We start from the raw sequence: 22,671 nt of genomic DNA, 5'->3' as shown, positions 1-22,671 counted from the left end.
CAGGAGAGAGAGGCAATGCAAGGATCCAATCCTAAGATTCAGTCACCCCCAAGCAGTGGAAAAGTCAAAGAGTTTGACTACTGGAAACGTGGAGTATTTTACATAACACATCACATATGACTGGGTCAAGTAGTTGCAGGAACCAGCATTGCTTATAAACCCCTTCTGTTGCTGTTAAGTGTCTCACTGTAGATCTCAATAAAAAAGACACATAAATCTTAGGGGAGGTTCTGCTGCTGGAGCTCAGTGGGGTGGCTGGAGCAAAAGTTATTCCAAACATTTGTCTCCAAACTACAAGGGGATAAAAAATAAAAAAAGAGGAAAACAACCCAACAAAAAACCTGGGTGCTTTACCTGTTTTACCCCCCTCACCCACAATGTTTTGAATGTGTTTATCTGTTCTTTGTAGGGTGAAGAAACTAAAGCTCTGACTCTGGTCCTCCATCGGGACTCTGGATCTCTTGGATTTAACATTATTGGTGGCCGGCCGTGCGTGGTATGTTAATTGTTAAAATATGTTTGCCCTTTCCAGTTGGGAAAAGCATGTAGGTCAACACTTAGGGGAAAAAAATGTTGCTGACAAGCATTTGGTCCTCTTGGGATTCTTTCAGAGCAGTTCTTCCATTGAGATTGTGGATGTCTATTGACTGTGCTGCCTTTTCCCTCGCTGCCTGTTTATTCTTGCATATCATCACAGCCAGCACCACTAATCCTGCTGCAGTGCCACTCCCAAAATTATCAAACCCACAGTGCCTCTTTCTCAGGCCATACTGCTGTGAAGTTCATGGGTTGAGAGCCACAACTCTAGCTCCTTTCATTAAAAAAAAAATATTTACTCTCCTTTCCAGCAGAGATCCTCTGTGCAGGTGAAGGGATGAGACTTACACAGCCTGGTTTACAATTCTGTGATTTCAGCAGATGTTTCCTGCACCACACACTCACTAATGGATTTTTTTTGGGATGCTTGTTGGCTGGAGCTGCTGCATATGACTTTAATTACATCAAGGAGTGGATTATACCTTGTTCTAGTAATTTAGAAAGTATTCAGAACTACTTCTTGGCTGCTCAGAAATCTGACATTAATCACAATTTATTCCTAGCGAATTCACTTGAAAGTTATTCTTCCTGTAGAGTTTCTCAACTTTCTGAGGCATTGTTCTGCACTGCTAGAAGCACAATACACAGGAATATGAAAATACCTTGTTAGGTGTTTTCATGGGTTTATTTTCAAGTCTCCAGAGGAAAAGCTGTATAACTAAAAAAGAAAAGTGCACTGTTGTTTTATGTTTGATGTGTAAGCAGGCTGTGTCTCACTGGATTTTGCTGGGAGAATAATTGTGATGACAGTTACTCCTGAGATGGCCTAGGTCAGAGGAAAATGATTATCAAGCAACTAATTTACCTAATGGAAGTCCATCCCTGGTTGCTTAATTTTTCAAACTCGGAGTATCAGGTGTTCTCATTAGCACAAAGCAATTCCATATTAAGACATCAGTAAGAATATTTCTCTCAAATTATTGCACTGCTGTGGCATGAACAAGCTTCTGCCCAGGGCAGACAAGAGGGACAATAATGTGTTTTCCTTTTCACCCTTGAAGGACAATCAGGATGGATCAAGTGAAGGAATTTTTGTATCCAAAATAGTTGACACTGGGCCTGCTGCTAAGGAAGGAGGGCTGCAAATCCACGACAGGATTATGGAGGTATGACAATACACTGCCCTTTTCTTCACAATGGCATGTTTGCTGTGGCTTTGGGAGAAGTGCACCGTGGTAAACATTGTCTAGAAGATCTGTCTGTGAAAATATGCTGGGCTTGATGCAGTGCTGACCTCCAGGGCTTTAGGTATAGTCCTTCCCTAAATATAGAAACCAGATTATGGATGGTATGTACATGTCCTGACTTTCTGAGGAGTCTCTCTGGTATGCCACAGATAGTTCTTTATTTAAGCTGTTGGAAACTTGGAAGTTATTTAGTTAAAACCATATGTGAAATATCTGTGGTGTAAAGCACGACGTTATTTTTCTTGGTATTTAAGTTTTGAACAGTCAGGAAAAATTCCACTCTGTGATTTCTCCATGGTTTATCATAAACCCAAGTAACTCTTTTAATGTTGTTTGTGAGCTCTTACATTACTTAGATTGCAGTCTGAATTTCTCCTCGTTTTGCCAAAGTCTTGACCTCTAAATAAATAAATAAATAAAAAGCTCTTCCTGTGAAGGAGATGGTTGCATGAAACTTCTCTCTAAATTCACAGTGAGCAAATTCTTTTTTGGGGGGGGCACAGCAAGAAAAAAGTTCATTTTTATGAAACAAAATGCAGCTGACGGTGAGTCAGTTCCCATTGTTTGGCATTTTGCAGTTCAGAAAAAGTCTTCCTCACTGTCTTATTTTTGTAGGCTGGAGAAACTTTGAGAGTCTATTGTTCAAAAAGATAAGTGTGGTGTTTGTTGCCAAGGATATCATGGAACAGCCAGTTTCTCTAAGTAATGGAATTCCATTGCTCTTATGTTTTGCAAATGAGCAATAAACAGCTGTTAAGGATTTTCTGTTGGCAAGGGACAAAGTGTATTTGCCTTTTTCTGTACTGTTATGGCAAACTGTATTCACAATTTAGTAAGGGTATAAAATATTAATTAAGTTTCTTCATATGGGAAGGAATGGAGCCACAGTAGCAGAACTATAAAAAGATAAGAAGCTGAGCTGTGAAATGATCCAGAGTTGCTCAAGCTCTGTGTGTGATGTAACCTAATTGCGAAAAGGTCGGGAGAGTTTTGTGAGAACTCTGTGATTTTGTTTGAACTGAAAGGTTTCCCATAAGCCTGAATTTCCCCACAGCCTCCTTGGAAAGCTGACATCCGTTTCTGAAGTAGTGCACAGTCACATAAACCAAACAACCACATGAAAACCCAAACTCTGGTTAGGAAATGTCCTGGTCTCTGGTTCAGCTCTGGGAGCACGAGCCCTGCCACAGTTGTGGAAGTGACCCTGGCTCCCAGTGCAGGGGACAAGGACAGCCAGTCTCTATGGGCTCTGCACCATCTCCTCCCTTCTGACTTCATTTTTCTCCTTCCTTGCTGCTTCCCAAGCTCAATGTTGGTCCAGGCTCAGGAAGGAATCCCCCTCTGTGTGTCCAGAGGAGAGACAGGGACAGAGGGGACAGGCTGGATGAGCTTTCCTGCCCTGTCTCCTCCCTGGGCACAGCCATGCCTGTGCCAGCAGTGCTTGTGCAGAGCCTTTTGCACAGTTCAAGCTGCATTTTCAGAGAAGAGACAAGCCCAGAACAAAGACATCAGAGCAATTTGTTGGATTAATAACACGCCAAGGGTAGCAGAACCCGTGTGTTGACATGGGGCTGACATGTGCTGACAGCTCTTGTTGTGCTGACCACAAACTCATTGTCATATTCACTCTTCTCACCTCTAAATATACACAAAATGCTGATGAAAATGGAGCACATTGTTTCCCAAGGTTTGGTTTTGGGTGCCTCCAGATCAGCATCTCACTCTGCATCAGGAGTGTCCTGTGTGTGCACAGCCTTGAGTGTGCCCAGCTGATGTGGTTTGATTCCCATTGTGGAGCAGTCTCCAAGAGTGCTAAGTGAATTCTTTTTTAGATAAATTTAATTGTTCTTTGCAGCCCAGCCACTACAGGCATCCAGTTCACAGCACTAGACTGGAGAGCTCTAGAAGAGAGCCCTCAAAATTCAGATATTGTGGACACCAGCTCCTGAGAGCAGCTGTCTCATCCTGTGTTCTCTGCAGTTTATATTTAGCACCTTTTATCTTGCTCTGGATAAGGAAAAAGGGGATATCTCTTGCATCAAGGCATCTAAGGCTAATTATCTTAGATAATTGAAATATCTGTAAGCTATCTAGATGATAGCCAGTGGTGGTGTCCTTGTAGAGGCAAGTTTTTTTATAACCTTCACACTGTCAAAGTTTTGATTTACAGATGTAGCTGTAATAGGGGGACACAGCTGGAGGACTTGGCACAGAGCAGAGCATCCTAGCAGGTCACATTTGCTTTTAAAAGAATAAAAAATGGTGAGGAAAGATGGCAACTTACTTCTCTAGAATTGAATTTAGCTATTTAGAACTTGACTTGTTCATTCAGTATTAAGGTTTTATGTATCAACAGTGTGATTCTAAATAGATTCTTCCACAAAAAAATTCTTATTCCAGTGTAACACACTGAGTATAACATCTCCCTAATTAATTCCAGCATCCATCACAGAGAATTCACAATGAAGTAAAACATGAATCATTTGATTTCCTTTTGGAAAATGTTTCTTTGCTGCAGATCTTCTGGTGGATGAGTTTTGGAGCACATATAAAATAAGAGCGTCACTTCTCGTTTTCAGAACTGCCACAACATTTCTAATTACTGAGCAGGGATTAGGCAGAGTGGAATACAAACACATCCAGGGTACTGTGCAGGGCTGACAGCAGAAGCATTTTTTTTATTGCTGTTTGCTTGCAAATTCTATCCCCTGACAATTTGATCCAGAGATAGCCTTGGAATTATGTCAGAGATAATTTTTAAACATATTTTCCTTATGTAATTTGGATTTCCTGTTCTACATTTTTCAGGAGGTTAAATGTGAAGTTAATCAGGTTTGAGAATTGATTTGAATTTTCTTTAAAAACAATTTTTTGGCCCTTTTCATATCATTGAAATAAGTAATAGCACTATGAAGTCTATGTTGCTACTGCTAAATGACAAAAATCAAAATGAATGTTGCATGGTCTGTACCACTCAATCATCAGAGCAGCATGTAAAAAACACAGAGAAATAGCCTTTTTCTTGTATTTTGTTTTACAGAATCTGTTGAATAATGATTTTTAGTGCTTTCATAGGACTGTGAAGTCATGTTGTGGCTGTTAACTGCTCAGTAATTTCCCCTCACTGTTTAGTAAGATCCTTACTCTATAACTGGGTAAGCTGAGGCACAGAGGGAAAGAAGTTCTAGAAGTTCTTGCCAGATTGAAAATTTGGATTTTGGTGGTTTTGTGACTTCTCTATGTAAACCAAAGCTTGTTACCTGTATCTGTTCTCAGATCTTTTACAATGACTTTAGGAGTGAGGATTTCACAGTTTTGAGAGATTTCCTCTGCTTTGACTCCCCATTTTTCATTCAGTTCTGTACTTGCACATTCAAAGCCAGCAGGTGATTTCAGCTGGTGATTTACTGAGGTATTGTTAAGATGTTCCATAGCAAATTGCCACGTTAAAAACACGCTGAAACTATTGATTTTTTCTGTGTAGGAATTACTGTTCTCATAGATTTCATTTTTGTCAGGGTAACAAAATGGTCCTAATTTCCTCTCTCAACAGAAGTTGGTTCAGGTCCCAGCCCTGAATGCCTCTATGCAGCTGCTTGGCATTTCTTAAGACAAAATCATATTTTCAGACTTTTTATTTTTAAGCACATCAGCCCTGAAAGATTAAAAATTAAATCTGGCATTCTCTTCTCACTGACTGGTAAACTTGTTTGTTTAGCTCTGGGGCTGCTTGTGAAGAAGGAGGCTTTTGAAAAGGCTGACTGCTCACCACCTTGAAAAGTTTGCAGCACAATTAGGGTACTGTTGAGGCAGCATAAACTGTCCCAGCTTTGCTGAAACCTGCAGGATTTATGCCATCTGGGACTGGCCCGGTGTTTCATGCTGCTCACAGGAAGGATCATTAGTTTAGGAGTTGAGAACACGTCTTAGTTCATTTGATTGATTTTCCCCAAAGCACACTCATGTGCTACAAATTACAGGCTGCTTTTCCAGGACGTGCGTTTCTTCACAGATTACACACCAGAACAATGAAACTTTTTAGCAAATCTTGTGGATGTACAAACAAAATTTGCCTGTTTGCCCTGTGGTAAGTGTGGTGTTTTGGCAGAGCCACTTTCTGCTCACAGGAGGGGGTTAGGTGGATTTCAGGGAGATTAATTTGGTGTTCACAGCACAGCCTCTGAACAGTCACATCAGCACAGAGAAATGCACCAGCCACAGAGGAATGGCAGGAAAGGACACTGGCAGGAGCATGGTGAACCTTTCCCTGCCAGTGACACAAAGTGGGGCAAGGATGGCTTTAAAACTGAGTGAATGAATAAAAGAAGAAACATTCCTTGTGGTCTGGTGGTGCGTGATGGTCTCGTTTTTCCAGCAGACTGAGCTGGGGCTGAAAGGGCTCAGTGTGTTACTGCCCTGGGTGCCCTGCTCACCTACACCACTCACAGCAGCTCCCACAAATCACCACTCAATAAAATTGCTGTCTGAACAGCACCTCCCATTTCTGATTTGCTGGTGAGCACTTTTTAAAGGATAATCCTAAACCTGCAGCTCCTTGCGGGACCCTCGGTGCCAGCAGAGCTCTGACAAGGATTAAACACAATTGTCACGAATGGAAAACTCAGCTCTGCCAGCAAGATTTACTGTGCAGCTCCCTACGCTCAGGAATTCATTTTCTACAAGAAAACATTTTCAGACAGTGACTTAAAATTGGCTGTGCAGTTGCTGCCAGGACACGCGAGCGCACAGGAGCGTTTGTGGGGAGCCAGTGCAGAGTCAGCTCTTTTTGGAGTTTGTGCTCCCAGAAAACTTTTCCTTTGTCCACATCTGTTAATGGTGTCTCACAAAACAGCATCGTGCCTGTGCTAAAACAGAGATCCCACAGCTCGGTGGAAAGGGAGTAATAATAACAACCCAAAGAGGAAAATGTAAATGAAAATAGGCAGCCTCGGTTATCAGTGCATTTTTTTCCTCTCATAAATTTATTTCCTTGATTTCATACCAGCACTAGAGGCTGAGCTGTGGCAGGGAGGTGGGGAAAGCAAAGGGATGAGCCAGAGAACCATCCAAAGAGGTGCAACAGGATTTCTACACTAAACACTGTAATATTGTTCTTCCCACAAACAAAACCAGAAAAATAAATTGGATGGAACAAAAATATAAGTGTTGCAAATAAAAAAGCAATGTTGTTTCAAATATTGTGGACCAGCAGTCTTTGACCTGCAGGCTGCTGAGCTCAGGTTATAAGCACATTTCATGCTGCAACTTTTGGAAAGTCCTGTGTGGGTTCCTCTCAAATTTCCACATCATCTTATTCTTTCTTCTTTTAAATAGAAGTCCACATCATGCTGACCCTAATCATAATGTGGGCATTTTGAATCTGTGGAAGCTTGGAATATTGTTCTCAAGGGTGTGTTGAAGGAATAAGAGGTAATTAAATAATTAAAAAAAAAAAAAAAAAAGCTCTCTTAAACTCAGGAATAGATCCCTTATGTGTAACACATCTGAAATTAATGGGATTATGGTCTGGAGTCCTTTCTCTCCTGCACTTCCCTCCACTCTTTCTTTCCTTGCTCACACAATCTGCTTGAAAACAACCATTTCAGTCTTTAGCCAGCATGAAATCTCTCCCATAAAACCTTCAGTGCTCTCAAGATGGGGACCATGACAACTGTGCACAAATCAGGAAAGAATTGCCACTGCTGGAACTGGGAGGAATGCCTTTTCTGGGATGGAGCATCCACAGAGATGTTAAATAATGTTGCTCATGTTTGTGTTGGAATTGCAGTTAAACAGGAAATTGATCTTGAGAAAAAGGAGAGTCAATTATGAGGAATTTGCTTTCCAGGTTGGATCATCTTGCCTCAAACTTTTCGTTACTGTAAGGTTGGAAAAATTGGGAGTAAAGTCCTGCTGACAAAATGCTTTAAAACACAGTGAAAATCACAGATTATTTAGCAAATGTTGCTTCTCTTTGGTGTATTACAACTTTTTTGGGACCACAAGGAACAGGATGGGAGAGGAAATGCAAACTGCTTTGGTGATTTCCAGTCAAATCTCACATGAAGTCAGGGACTCACTCACTGACTCCTGTCATGCTGATCCCAGAGCTCATGAATTCCCTCATCCATCCTCCCTCAGTTGGATTTTTTACAATTTTCTACTAAACCCACCCTTGCTAATGGCCTGGATAATCCAGCTCTTGGTGGGTGTGAGGCAGAGAGATGCTTCAGACCAGCCCTTGCCTGGGACCTGGGACAGTTTGTGATGAATTCAAAATACAAACCACCTGATAAATCTAGAATTTGGGGTTAGGAATTATTACTCTCTCAAAGAAGTGAAAAATAGCTGGTTCATCCTGTGTAGCTCATCAGAGAGAAACATGTCAGACTCCAACAAATGCTGGGCCATTTTAAAGGATGCTCACAGAGCATGTAACAATGGGACAATTTAATCTTTTCATTTGTGGTACAATTCCTTGCATTTTAAATCATCTCATCACTTTTCCACATTTCAAGCCAAACCATTATGATTAACTGTTAGGTTTTATTTTTAGATTTTTGAATGCACAGAGTCTTTTTAGAGAAAACACACAGAATGTCCTATCAACTATTTTCACACATTTGGTATCATAATTGGGCAATCAGGCACAATTATCCTTAATTTAGTACATATGTGGAACATTTCCATGCCAGTTGGGTTAAAGATATGCATGAACTAAGTGCAAATTAACAGACAAAAGCAGCAAGCTCAGACCAGCACTATCAAAAGGCACTTGAGTCACATTTGCATAACTCCTCATTTGGAATTAAAAACTGCATTTCTTCACCAAACAAAAAATTCCAAGTGTGGGAGAATGACCAAATCTTCCTGGGGATCCCAAATCCTGATCCTGCAGCTGAGCCCTGGTTAATTTTGGTGGAGGGAGTTTTCTGCAGAGCAAGAGCATGATGCTGTTCTAGTGATAAGTACAAACAAAGTCTCTCCTGCCTAGTGATTTTTGTAGTTTTAATGACAAAATAAGGTGTTTAATAGTAAACAAAATCTATTCCAGTACTGGGTGTGGGGGTTTTGTTTATTTTATCAAATTGCCAAGTCTGAGGGTGTGGGAGGACAAGACTCCAGACAAGAAAACCTGGAAAAGGAGATGCTCAGTAGAAGTTTATCAAATGTACTCTAGCAAATTGCATGTCAATTATGGCATTAGATTCACACTCTCCTTCATACATGAGCCTTTTTCCTTTGCTTAATTAATTTTTCACACTATGAAAAATTATCCACAGTTGACTGCAGTTTTGGGCTTCAGACACTGAGAGGTGACAGCTTATCAACACTGGGAGTTTAGTTCCAGCATTGTTGACTGCTGCTTTACTTTCTGCATGTTTTGATAAATTTAAAAACAGTGTAACCTGGCTATTTTATGTTCCACTAAAAAGTGCAACTACAGGACTTGTCAGGTTTTTAGGCTCTCATAAATACAGATAGGACTGGGCTGACAATAATAGCAGTTGAAAAAATTCTGTTTCACCACTGAGGCTTTTAAATGAAAACATTCTTTTCCTTTTAAGACCTTTTTTATGCATCTTTAGTATCAAAAGTAAATTTGTGCTGTGTTAGCTTTCATATAAAGATGTGCCATCTTAAGCTTCTATCTGTGAAGTCTTACATCTGCATAGAGAATTTACCTCTGAAATGGGCATTTGAGCTGTTTGGGGGAATATTGCAAGCAGAAAGGAAAGCTGAGGCTTTGGGGTGGTGGAGGAGGGGCACAGCAGGGCTGAGCAGTAAATGGTGCAGACACATCCCATCCCTGTGTGTGGACATCCCTTTGTGAGGGACCAGGGATTGCTGCTCCCAAAGACTGCACATCTGCAAGTGTCTTATCTGCAGCTTCAACTATGCATTAAATGGGCCTCAGTTGTGTGGAGCAGGTGGAAAAAGAGGCAGAGTATGGAAAACAGGATCTTTTGTCAGTGCAAGCCCCTTTTCTGTCGTCTAATTGATTCTGGTGTTAAAATACTCTTTAAAATAAAAAATTTATAGATCCCTTGCTGTAGGACTGGACCTGTGGATCTCAGGAGCAGCATCCCTGTAGATTTTTCTCTCTACCCTTCCCACTGGCACATTTCTCATCCACAGCCCCAGAGGAGTATCCACAGCTTAATTATCTGCTCCATTTAACAGCAGGACAAAATTAATCCTGTTTGGACAGAGATTAGATGACATATGAAGAGCTCTCTCTGGTCTCTTCACTGTGGTGAATTTTATATTTTTTGCATTTAATCTTTATTATTTTTTGCCATCATCCAGATGACTTTGGAGGGCACAAAAATGTGCAAAGCTGAGAGCAAGGAGCAGGTTTGAGGATGGAGCCTGGCTCAGGGTCCAGTTTAATTCCTGCACAGATATTCAAAGGCTGAAACCACAGGTGCTCAGTCCTGGAAAATACCAGAAGGCTGTTGGGAGTACTGGAATCCCATCTCCAGTTTTATCAAGCAGATAAAATCTCTGGATGTTTCCAAGGATCATGGCATGGCTGAGGTTGGAGAGGAATTTTGGGGAGCAGGGTCAGCCTGGACCCAGGGCCACGTGTCTGGCTTGGGTGAATGAAAGCTCACACACATCCTGCACCTGAATAGTACTTTGGGCTGAGCAGGAACCTGAGCTGAGAACTGGCAAATATTGTACATCTGCTTGATTGATTGGATGAATATGAGAAAGAAACCAGCAACAGGAAGGGAGAGTGAAAATGCTTCCTGAGTCATTTGAAGGTGGAGGGGAGAAAAAAAAAAAGAACTTTTTAGTGCTATTTTTTTTCCTTCTCTAGTTCTGCAGGCCTCCCAACTCAGGAAGATTTAGTTTACTTCTTAAAAGGTCTTGCTTATAAAGCAGACCTTTTTCTGGCTCTGGCCAGCTCTAATAAAAATTAGCAGTAACTTTAGCAGCTGCCATACCACATGACTGCTTGGAATTGCATAACTTCTTTTTCCTCCTAAAGAAACACACAAAGATCATCTGATCTCCACCCTTGCAGCCTTCTCCAAAGTGTTTTTCTCTAACTTGATTTCTAAACAGGAATCTTTTTCTCCTTTCTTTTAACAAGCCTCTTTTCTCAAGCCCAAAATCTGACAGCAAATGGTGAGGGGCTCTGGGCAGAGCTTTCATCAGTTAAGTGAATAAGGTGATTATTTGTATTTTTGCTACTTCAAGTTCTATTACTGCTTATAAATAAGAAGCCATGTCATGGACAAAAAAAAAAAAAAAAAAAGTATTTTATGGCTGAAATGATGGGGATTTTAGGGCCTGTATTTCTGGGAGATGTGCTCTGGACACAGACTGCTGGCTCAGACCACGTCCTGTTTGGAAATCCCTGAGTCCTCACCTGATCTGCAGGCAGAGGGGATGGAAATTGGAAATTGGAAATTGGAAATTAGCAGCCTCTTCTAGATGTGTGACATGTGGAGGTGAACCATTGCTTTCTGCCTAATTGTTTCCCTTTAGCATAAAAATCCCAAAGATTATCATCTTTATCAAAGTCTAAGAACAAATAACCCCTTTTCTGTACAGCAGTTTTTTCCAAACAAATTTCTTGAAAAGAAAAAAATATATTTGTTTTGTCAGGATACTCCACTGACTGCATATTTATTTATCTCTCCTTTGTAGTTCATTCAGAATTCATTCCTATTTTGTCAGTTTTAAAGAAATCCCCTGTCTATAATTCCAAAGAATTCTTAAATGATGGAATGAAAAAAACCCACGTGTGTCAGACTCTTTAAAGCCTACTTCATCCTCAATCCAAACAAACAAAGCCAGGTGATGATAATATCATGGAATATGAAATATTGCTGGAAAACCAAACCTGCTGGCACCCAGGGAGGCTCTGAAATGTGCACTGCACCTCTTGGAGCCTTTGCCTTGCACCCATACTCGAGTTGAGCCTGTTCTCTTAACCACAATAAAATTGGAATAAAATGTGATTTATTTAATTCTCACTTTTGTATTTTCTCTGCTAGTGGCATTTCTCTTTTCCTGCTAGCTTGTCAAGAATCCTAACTCCCATTTTGGAGGGAAAGTCTGGCCCCTTGGATGCTCTGGGCTGTCTTACAGGAGTGTCCTGCTAGCAACCCTAGTTTTAATTTCAATCTTCACACAGTGAAGGAATCACCCTGTGATTCCTGCCTGTGTTTGAAGGAGCCAGTACATACTGAGCCACTTCTTTTTAATACAGCTTTTCATTGTTTTCCCTTCATTTTGGCCTCCTTTCCCCTTAAAACCTTTGTAGGCAAGTTTTCCTCTGCAGCAGGGGAATTGTTCACTGTTTTTATCACAAACCTTCCTCTAGCCACAAGAACCTTCTCCTCCAGTTTTAGCCAGTTTTATGTCCTGCTGCTAATTAAAATGCTGTATTTCTCTGCTTCTAAGTTGACCCAAAAGCAAGTTTTTTGCCCAGTTTTTGGCTGCCTCACTGGGGGAGGCATTTGCAGACTTGCTGAGCTGGTGTTAAAGTGAGTTACAAACCCAGGATGGAGCCCAGGGTGGCACAAAGAGCAGTACATGATATTTCAGCCTCCAGCACATCCCCAGGCTTTCCAGCCCACTGAAAGCTACTTTCCCTGCTCTGATGCAGCTCAGCTCCTTTTCCCAGCTTTTCTTCCCCAGACCCTGCTGTGGTTCTTGGTTAGACACCCAAACCCATTGAATTAATGAGAAATACTCAGTGTCTCAGGCAGAAACAGCAGTTGGGAGGCTGAGAAGATGCTGTGAAGTTTCTTTTGGGATGAAATTAATTTTGTGCATAATCTGAGAGAAAAGCCCTCCAGACTGGAGTGACACTCGGCCATTTAAAATTTCTGCTTGGTTTGAATGCTGTGTTACACTTTGAATAATGGATTTACAGAACAAAGGGACCATAGCCCCACAGTCAGAGCTAAGATGATACACTTATCACTGATTCTGTCCCTTTTTGCCCCAAATAACTAAAAATAACTTGCTTTCCCTTTGCTTATCCCCTTGCCTGAGGTGCTGTTCAGTATGAACAAGATGCAGAGCCTGGTGCTTAGCTCTTGTTTGTGTCTGACTGCAAGGACTAAATTCCTTTAGAAAACCTTTGGAGAAAAACTAAGCCCAAAAGCTTTTAACTGCTTAGGAAGTGTTTTCCTGCTGTTTCACAAAAAAATGCAATTATCACGGCTGCTTCAAGGGAGTTGTCACTGAAGCGATAAACCATGGAAAAATTTACTTATCCTTGTAGGAAAATGCAAATTAAGGCTATAAATGGAGGTCTTGGGAAAGGTCCTGACTGCTTTTGGCCACCAGCCTCATGATCATTCATATTCTGAGGCAATCAGGTGATGGACATCATCTTCATCAGGGGGAAAAAGGACTGGGAAATTAAATGTGTAAGTGAAACATGCTGAAAGAATCAGTGCCTTTGTTTGTATCTGTCCTTCATGTGGTAATCACTTGTTAACTGCAAACCACAACATTTCAAGCCATCCTTTCTCCAAGGAAATTGAGCTGGGTGGCCAGGGACAGTAGGATGGCACTTTAAAAGTTGCTAAAAATTGAAAGGCAAACGCTGACCTGAATTAACAAGCACAGTGTTGGATTAATTTCATCTCTGTCTAGCTGGAATCAGCAGTGAAGATTTCACTAAGGGAACTGAGGGCCACTTTCATTAAGTCTGTTCCAACCTAGGGATAAAAAGTAAATTTACAGCTGTTTATTGGAAATTTTACTGGTTCTGTGCAAGCCTTTGGGGTCTGTAGGTGAGCAGAAACTCCTGGGATGAAGCTGCCCCATGCGTTGTCTGTCACAACAGAGAAATTTCAGCATGTTTTATATGCTCAGGCTAAGTGGGGGATTTGTTTTACTACAGCCAAAGTTGCTACTTATTTGCCTAAATTAAAGGATATGCATTAAATAAACAACAACTGGGGTCTTAGGCACTGCTCAGTGTCAGTCCACAAACATGGGAAAATAATCTAAAAATGACAAATTTGCTGATCTGTGACAGGCACAAATGTATTTTCCATCTCCTTTGAATACTTAAACATTAACTCATCATTGGAGCATCCAAATTGTGGTATTTGATACTTGAGAAGGATTTTATGGAAAACAATGAGATTTTTAGTTCAGTCTCCCACTTTGGAACAACAAAGCTGTTATAAACAACTCCATTTCTGCTTCCTTCAGTTCCTAATATCCACATTTGCAACTGTTTTTATTCTCCCAATAAACCAGACTTTTGACAGGAGAAAGTGAACCACAGTGTATTATGTTGCTGCCTAAATATTACATATTTCCTTTTTAAGCAAATGAAATGCAACATTATGTCTGAAAAACATTGAGTTGGTTTTTTTTTCCTTTCACAATATTCCTGTTATTTTCTTACAGTGCAGTCATTTTCTATCCCTGATTTTAAATTTCAAATTCTGTCATTAACTGCAGAGTAGATACAGGTTTGGAGCCTGGAGTAAAGACTTTGCAACTGAAACTCACTGACTTCCACCACTCTTTGGGATTTAGAGAGAATCAGACTTGTGTTATTGTCAGGCATCCAAGTTACTTAAAATTACTTTTCTCTGAATGTGAATTTTGTGTGTGCCATGATTTAACTAGATTTATTCTATTCAAGTTTATGGTTCAGCTCCACAGTTAAAAGTTTTCTTTTGCTTGGATGTACAAATTCAACAAATTCTAGATTAAGGTCAGTTCTAAAGCTCCAGTTTATTGTTGTTCTCTCCCAACCATTACTTTGTCCATCATTTAAATTGCCTTTGGATTAAAGTATTTTGTTTTATCAAAACTCAGGCATTAAGAGCACTGAGCATATCTCTGAATCACAAATGGGGCTGATTTTTGTTTTTCTTTATCCTGTGCTGTGTCAGACAGAGGATTTCCTACCGTTGTTTGGGAAAAGAAAGCTGGAGCTGGAAAGGAAAGCATAAAACTGATTGCCTGATGGTTTAGTGTTACAGACCACCTACCCTGAGAGGGGAGGAATTGAAATTCTGAAGGAGAAAAAAAAAAAAACAGCAAAAAACCCAGCAACAAACAAACAAGGGAAAGCTCAGTGGAAAATTGATGGAACAATAAAATATGATTCCATTTTGTAACACTTTGGTATTTGGAAGAGTTTTTTTGTGGGAGAAAATATAAAGGAAAAGGAGCCCCTTAAGGGAAAGCCATTAGACAGACCTAATGTAATTTTACACACTTAACTTGTTATAAAATCTGTGTATATTCAGATGTTGTCTTACATAATTCCTTGACTTTACAGTTAAAAGAAAGGAAAATAAATAAATAGATAAGGAAGGGGGGGAAAAAAGTGTGCATCTCTTCAGAAAAGTCTTTTTTAGGGAAGAAAGCACAGGGCAAGATGTTTTAAATTCTTTTGGGACCTCAACAATCAATTTATGCAGAAAGTATTTATAAACTATTTTTATAAAGTCTCTGTTAGTGACAAATAGATATTAACTTAAAATTCGCTTCTGGATGAAATATTTACCTCATTTTATTCACATTCACCCTTAAATAATCGGGTTTGCTTTGTTGCATTGTGTACAGTACATTTTACACACATTTAAGGGGCAGCTCTATCCCGGGGGATTCCTGCTCCCCTACAAATCACAGATTTTCCCAAAATAGGAGAATCTGACAGCAAAACCACAGATTGTTGTGGGCCAACTCAAGGCAGAGCATCATCACAATCACTTTGGGCATTTAGTTAAGTGTATGAAAAACTTCAAATAACTAAGAAACAAAAAAAAAACCCTGTTAACTGAACTTTGAAGTTCACTGAGAATATTTTCCAGAGACAGCAGCTACACCTCACTGCTGTTTGTCTGGCTGCTCAGCTTCCATGAGAGCATCCTGCAGGAATTCAGAGGGGAATAAAACCTTTTCTTCCCAAAGACATTTATCTCCATCTGGGTCCCTTGGGGATCCAAGAGCACAAGTGCAGAGGCCAAGTGGCCACATGCTGGCTGGTGGAACAGGCAGCTCCCCTGAGCTGCAAGCCAGCCAGGAGTGAGAGTGTTCCTGCCTTGGGAACCCTGAGGGGATGTGGTTTGGGGTGTGAGCTCTCTTTTTGGGGTGAGTGTGAATCCAGCTATTGTTTCATGGGAGAACAGCTGCAGGGGACACCAGGGAAGCTTGCAGGAGGAAGGCAAAAAAAGCGAAAACTGATTTTTTTTTCTTCAGGGTGGAGCTGAAGGTTTTTCTGGTTAAACAGATGGTGATGTTTGTACTGACAGAATCAGCCTGTAAAAGCCAGTAGGCTCAAGGAAGCAAAGGGATGCCCAGTCCATTTTAAGAGGCAAATTCCTCCCTTCACACACTTAAACCAAGGTAAGAATTGAGTTATAAACCAAAATGGCCATTCCTCCCCATGCACAGCACAGGAAGGATTCCAGAGGAGCAGCTGCCAGGCTGCTGTGAAGCCTCACACTCACTTTCCTTTCCAGGTGTTTCAAACACCCCTTCCAAGAGCCCCTTTCACTGAGCCTGGGATGTGGAAAGACACTGGAAACTATTTTGAATCCTTGCAACAGGTGGTTAGAGTCAAACTGCAGTGCATACAACTTGTAGTCTTTCCAAGGTTTTCATTTTAGCCACTGAATTATTTCTCATTTAGTGAGGCAGGAGTTTCAGCAAGTTGTGCACATAATTTCTATGTGCTTTTTCTAACAAACAGTCAGGGCAAGGGTGATTTCTGTTCTTTCTGCCTCAAAATGTGTGTGAACAAACATCTCATGTCCAGCAGCAGCACAATGACCAGATGTCTTGTTTATGCTTTAAAATATTTTTGTTCCAATCCATGGATGAAATTCTTTCCACTTCAAAAATGTTCAACTTGAACTTGGGCAGTTAAAGGATTCCTGATGACAGAGCTGGATGAGGCAGCAAGATACACACTCTTCTCAAAGTCTTTCTTACATGAACTTTTATACTTGCATTGAATTTACATCAATTCAGTGTGACCAGCTGAGCTTATATTAAAGTATATTACAGTATAATATACTTGAATATTACTATACTTTAATAATATTAAAGTATAGATCACACCTACACTGCTTTTGGGGTTTTTTCTGGTTATGCTAAAGCAGTCTAGTCAGCCAGTTCTAACAGAATTGGAATCAGTGAAATTAGGGCACAGAAAAATGAGCAGAGAGAAAATTATGGAAAATATCTTTTCATTAATAACAGAATGCTTTCTAGAATTTTACTCATCTTTAAAATGTAAATCAGTTACCTTGAGACTAAGAGAACAGTAAGAATTCTGAGATAAAATAGGAATCTTTTCAGAAGAGCCTTGAAAACAAATACTTAAATTGTTCAAATACTTTTTGAGCCATAGCTAGAGCACCTGCAGCTCTATACCCTATAAAGAAGCTATACCTGCATTTCCATGATGAATGGGGAGCATCCAATATATGGATAACAGCTGCTTAAAATTCCAATTGTATTCAAGTTTGGTTTATCCATGAGTTATGTATTCAGCTATGCTATATTTGATTGTTTCTAGCAACAATTAATACTTCTCTTTTAAATAAAAAGCACAATGTGCATCAGAGTCAGATGGAGAAAGCATTTATTCTGTGTATACCTAAGAGTCCCAGAGGGAGATTTGGGTGTCCAAGGAATGCAGGGTGGGGTGGACTGTGGCTTCCCTTCAGCCCTGGCTGTCAGATCAGCCCCAAATTGCAGTTTCTGCTGCCATTTTTAGTGATTTGGTATCAGCAGCTCCAGCCCCTGGGGAGATAAGAGGGGCACATGAGCTCTGCAGGGTGGGGGGCAGGACTATATCAGTCTGGCAGCTGTTCTGGGATGGGAAGGTATGTGACAGCTCAGGGCAGGCTCCAACAAATGCACCCACTCCCAAAAAACAGGATCCTGGCAGGGCAAGGACTCAGGGCAAGCCTGGCATTTGTGCAGAGACACAGTGGGCAGTGACACGGGGTGCAGGTGCTTCCAGGGAGTGTGTCTGGGGGTCTGCTGAACACTGAGCCCTTGCCCAGCAAGGGGCTGATGATTCCATAATCTGCTTTAACCCAAGATAGCTCAACCCCAGAGCTGCTGGTATTTATAGTGGGGGAAATGGCAGGGGAGTGATGGAATGCTGCCTAAAATGCAGAGGAGGCTCAGACCTGCAGCTCATAACTGCTCCCCACACTAATTCTGGGCAGCAGAAAAATTAAGATCCAGACCAGACACTCCCCACAAATGCAGGAGTCACTGAATCAAAGTAGAACTCTCAGACAGTCTCAGGGGGATTGTGACACTCAGGAAAAACCATTCTTTCAGATAAATTTTCCCATGGGCTGTATTCTCCATTGTCTTGTCCCTTGGGTGGTTGCTTTGTTTAATGTGAAAAGGTTGTGAAGCATTGTTATTCTCACACACACTGGAATCTTAAAGGGTGCAGGGTAGAAGGGAAGGAGACCCAGTGCAGGTAGAATTCTGGGCAGAAGGAGCTGCTCATTTATTTTCTGCTTTCTGTCCCTGGATGTGCTCACTCCATGTTCTTGCCTCCCCACCAAACCCCCAGGATTCTCATCCATGGTATTTTGCAGCTTAGGAAGAGCTGATAAACAGAGTTTTGACTTGTGCCACTAGCTAGAAAAGGATGCACCTTTCCAACTCATTTAACCCAGAACTATTAGGTAGTCATTGAGTAGGCAGCTGAGGTACCAAATTCAGATTAAATCTTTGTTTCTATTTCCCCAGAGTGCTGAAATACATGACTTTCAGGATTATTTTGGCTCAATATATTGAAATAACACATTTCAACTTAGGGACATGATTTATGCCAAATATACCTTTGTAGATTAGGAGCCATTATTCATAATTAAGATAAGATATGTGGAAAAGAAATGTTAGTGCTTTATGGGAACCTCTGTAGGTCCTGTCACTGCAGGGGACACACAGAGACCCTCCTGGTGCTCATCAGGGGTCATTCCCTCCACACACACTGAGTATCCACAGGAACACAAATGACAGAGGAAGAGGAGGAAAGGGCAATTCTGCTGCCTGCCCATGAGGCGTGTAACCCATGAAAGAGGAAAGTTTTCCCTCCTGTTTTTATTCCCCTGAGTTGAGCAATGTCAGGCAAATCCCATTTTACCTGTGATACTTTCATGTATTTAGGGATTAGTTGTGTGCATCCCCATCTGCAGCTTTTACCCATGACATTTACCCTCATGGTGGGACACTAAGCTCAGATGTTTTAATAATTGTAGTGGTTTTATTTCATTAAACTGTTACTAAGCCATCACTGCTTTGCTGCTGAGTGTCAGTGTGAACTGCTAAACATGAAACATTGTCCACAGCTACAGAATATTCTCATGAAACTATCATTTTCAGAGATACAGGGGATTAAAAGCTATAATGTTGATTTCTCAACAAAAATACAATCAGCTTTCAGTGCAAACATTCAAAGATGTAATGGAAAGCTGCTGTAACAACAATTCTCCCTGAGTAGCTGCTGTTGGGGTTTGAATGTGCCATTTGTAAGGTTTAAATTGCTTTTGCAGTCAAGTGTTGTAATCCATTAGTGATAAGAAAAGGTATTTGTCTATCAGTTGTAGTTAACTGCATTCCTTGTATTAGAAACAGTTTAGTCTCTACCATGAGCCCAGTGCAGGAAATTGTTTAGAGTCTGGCTGCAGAGCTGGAAAAGGAGCAGTTGGTGCTCCCTTCCCCCAGCAGAAAAGTGATGGATAACTGAGCTCTGACAGGCCAGCAACTTAACCTTTAGCAGTGTGCACAGAGCAGCACCACAGATTTTTACTCCAAGGATTTCAGCTCCTTCTGAGAAAAGTTGTGTGGAAAAAAAACCTCTGCAACTCTTTCTGGGATTTTTCTCTTAAAACAGTGATGTTCCTTCCTTTGGTTGTTCAACCATGTTATTCCATTATTTTTTTAGATGATATCATTGCTCTTCCAAAAACTAATTTCTAAATCTGTGGGTAAATGGATGAAAACTAAGATTTGGGGTTTGTAAATAGGAATTGCAGTTTGTCTGGAAGAGCAAGTTCTCAGATCAGATTTGCTACCAACTCCACTGGGGTTTTGGAGCAGCATTTGCCACATATTACCAGTTTTGCATGTTTGGCTAAACATCAGCAGTGCACCAGGATATTTCCTTGGGTTTCTTTTTGCTCTCTAAAGAAGCTGACAAGTGTTGCACCAGATCTCTTAAGATGTGATCTAACACAGCAGAGCAGGATGGATATTACATATCACAGACTCATGGAAATCAGATAGGAAACCTATCAGATGTGACATCAACCCTCAGACTGGCACTGGGCTGGCACACTCATCATCTTGGTCACTACCTAAATGCAGGATTATAAATTACTTTAGGGACCATATAAATTGCACATGTACAAAGCAATGTGTTTCTAAACAGTTTAAAACAGCAATTCAAGCACTGCACCCTTTATGATTGTAATGCAGTCATCTTCTTATGTTGTTTTATTACAAAAAGTTTAATTTTGTGAGGGGCTGTTCTCACAGGGTCAGCAGCTTGTTAGAGGCTGGTCTCACCCCATCCTGAAACCCAAAGCAGCTTCCTGTGGGATTTAAGAGCTGCAGCTGTTCCAGTGAATTCAAGATGTGTCTTGCAAAGCTTTGCACCCATCGGGCTGGACAATACCTGATGTTATACATAGGATCCCTCTATTCTCTGCTTAAAATAATCCATGCTGAGGGGGAATTTTGTAGGTTTCCAGGGGCTCATTGTCTGCTTTCTGAATTTACAGGATTTTTTCCTGTAAAGCAGAGGAGCTGGCAGAGGCACTGGGATATGAATATTGCAGCAGGGTCAGCTTTCCCTCCTGATGTCAGGAGGAGCTCTGGGAAGACAAGCTGAACCCCTGGAGAAGGAGGACGGCAATCCAGGGAAAACAGTGAAAAAGGGGACAAACTGCATTACATCAGGGTTCCTTTATCAGAGGAGCTTCACAACTTGAGCTCCTGATTTCTGAGGAGAGGCTGTGCCAGGAGCGTGTCCCTTCCAAAGGCTGGGCGTGAGCCCACGCAGTGATAGCCTGTTCTTCACAGCAAATCATCACATCAGAACCAACTTCTTCCAGTGCAAAGAGCCTGGAGATCGTCCATCATCCTGAGCAGGAGCATTTCCTGCTGTCCTGCTGCCAGGCAGGGGGAAGGAGGCCCTGAGTGCTCTCAGCTGGGTGGGAGGGCAGCAGTGCCACGGACCCGAGTGGGACACACTGCTCCTCTGGTTTTAATCTGGGTGCATCTGACAGCCATTCCAGCTTCTTTTCATTGAGCAGAACCATGTGTTTGGTATTCAGCAGCACATGAAGAAGTCAGGGCACTGTTCACAAGCTGAAATGCCTCCACAGAGAGGGAAAGGATGGGGCTGCATCTGCCCCACCACTCGTTATTTCTCTTCAAAGCCTGGCTTAGATTTACTGCAGCTGTCAATCAGCTCCAAGCACTTACTCCGTTTTTTCCCCCCTCTTTGTAAATCACATCCATCAAATCTACTGCTGTCAAGTGGATAGTAAAAGGTACCTCCCCCCTAAAGGGCCTCTCCAGCTGAAAGCAAAACAAGCACCTGATAATCCACAGGAAACCCTGTGGGGTAAAAATATACCTGCAGTTTATCAGCCACAATAACCAGAGAGAATCCAAAGGCTGAGCACCAGGGTCCAACCTAGTCCAGTTCACAGGAGCATCCCTCTTATTTTGCCTCTAATGGGAACAGTTTGTCCAGACTCTTAAAACCTAATTCCACAAATTCCACACAACTCCCCCTTGCCATTTCTTTTGCCTCCTTGCTCCAGGTAATGCAGTAAAACACTGACCCACACCTGCTCTGGGTGCAGCTGAGATTTCTCTCTGGTTTCAAGCAATCTCTACCTTCACAGCCATAAAATAAGGCAACACTGGGATAAACAAAGTTTTGTCCTTGCATAGAAGGTCTAAACTCTGAGGGACAATCCTCACTGGATGCTGAGCCTCATGCAAGTTCACAGGTACTGGACAATTTGCATTCTGCTTTGGATTACATTTGTTCTCACATCCTATTTCCCACAGAAAGGGCAACTGGAACTGGACACTTGGTGCTCACCTGACAGATAAATATCCTTCCTGTAAACAGGAAGCCTGCTCAGTTTTTTGCCGGAAATAAAGTTGTATCTAGCAGTAACTATAGGAGGGCAGACTTCAGGCTCCATGCTGTAAACACTGTCAGATGCAAAAAATAGTTTCTGGATTTTATACAAGGTATTAGACTATCAAGATGTGATTACAAGGCATACGTTTTTCTGGGAGCCTATTTATGTGCAGCTGAACACAGCCTTTGATTCATGAAGCTCCTTTTTTTTTAATATAAAATGCAGTTTGGCAAGTTTTAGCACTTAGTTAACTAATTCCCACCAGAAATACTGAAAGCATGGTTTCCATTTATAGCAAAGGGGATTAGGCTGCTTTAGAAATACAGTATGTTGACAGTGCTATTTAAAAGCATATGGACAATTTGCTCCTTTCTTCTCCATGACAAAAATGAGTGGTAACCATCAAATTCTGTGCATCAGAGCACTGGCCTCTCTGTTTTGTCAAGATCAGTGTAATCTTTTCCAGTTGTAAAATCAAATCCAAAGTAGCCTGATTTATTGTTCTTTGCTCTCCTCAAAAGGCACTGAGGCATCTCCACAGCCCTTCCCAGGCAAACTTAGTGTAAATCACTGCAGGAAGGCCTCCAGAACACAACTTTGATTGGAGCAATAGTTCCCAACACTAGATACTATTTAATTGCAAGTATTTGGTGATGATTTTCTATTAATTGCAAAAGTTTATGCTAGTACACTTCAAGAAATCTGTGACAATATAATGCAAGAGGAGAAGAATTATG

General features: G+C 41.2%; 1 protein-coding gene across 1 annotated transcript in view; it reads left to right on the top strand.

Annotated features, from left to right (window-relative positions):
• Window positions 1–22,671, top strand: part of PDZRN3 (PDZ domain containing ring finger 3) — a 126,113-nt gene that overhangs the window by 6,047 nt on the left and 97,395 nt on the right. The window contains exons 2-3 of the mRNA XM_079317343.1: window positions 410–496; window positions 1,599–1,703. Coding sequence (XP_079173469.1) covers window positions 410–496; window positions 1,599–1,703 — 192 coding nt within the window. The remainder of the gene's footprint in view (window positions 1–409; window positions 497–1,598; window positions 1,704–22,671) is intronic.

The sequence above is a fragment of the Erithacus rubecula genome, assembly GCF_903797595.1.
Source record: "Erithacus rubecula genome assembly, chromosome: 13".
In the NCBI taxonomy this organism is placed as follows: Eukaryota; Metazoa; Chordata; class Aves; order Passeriformes; family Muscicapidae; genus Erithacus; species Erithacus rubecula.
The sequence above is the reverse complement of the archived record's forward strand: the minus strand, read 5'-3'. Positions and strand labels throughout refer to the sequence as shown.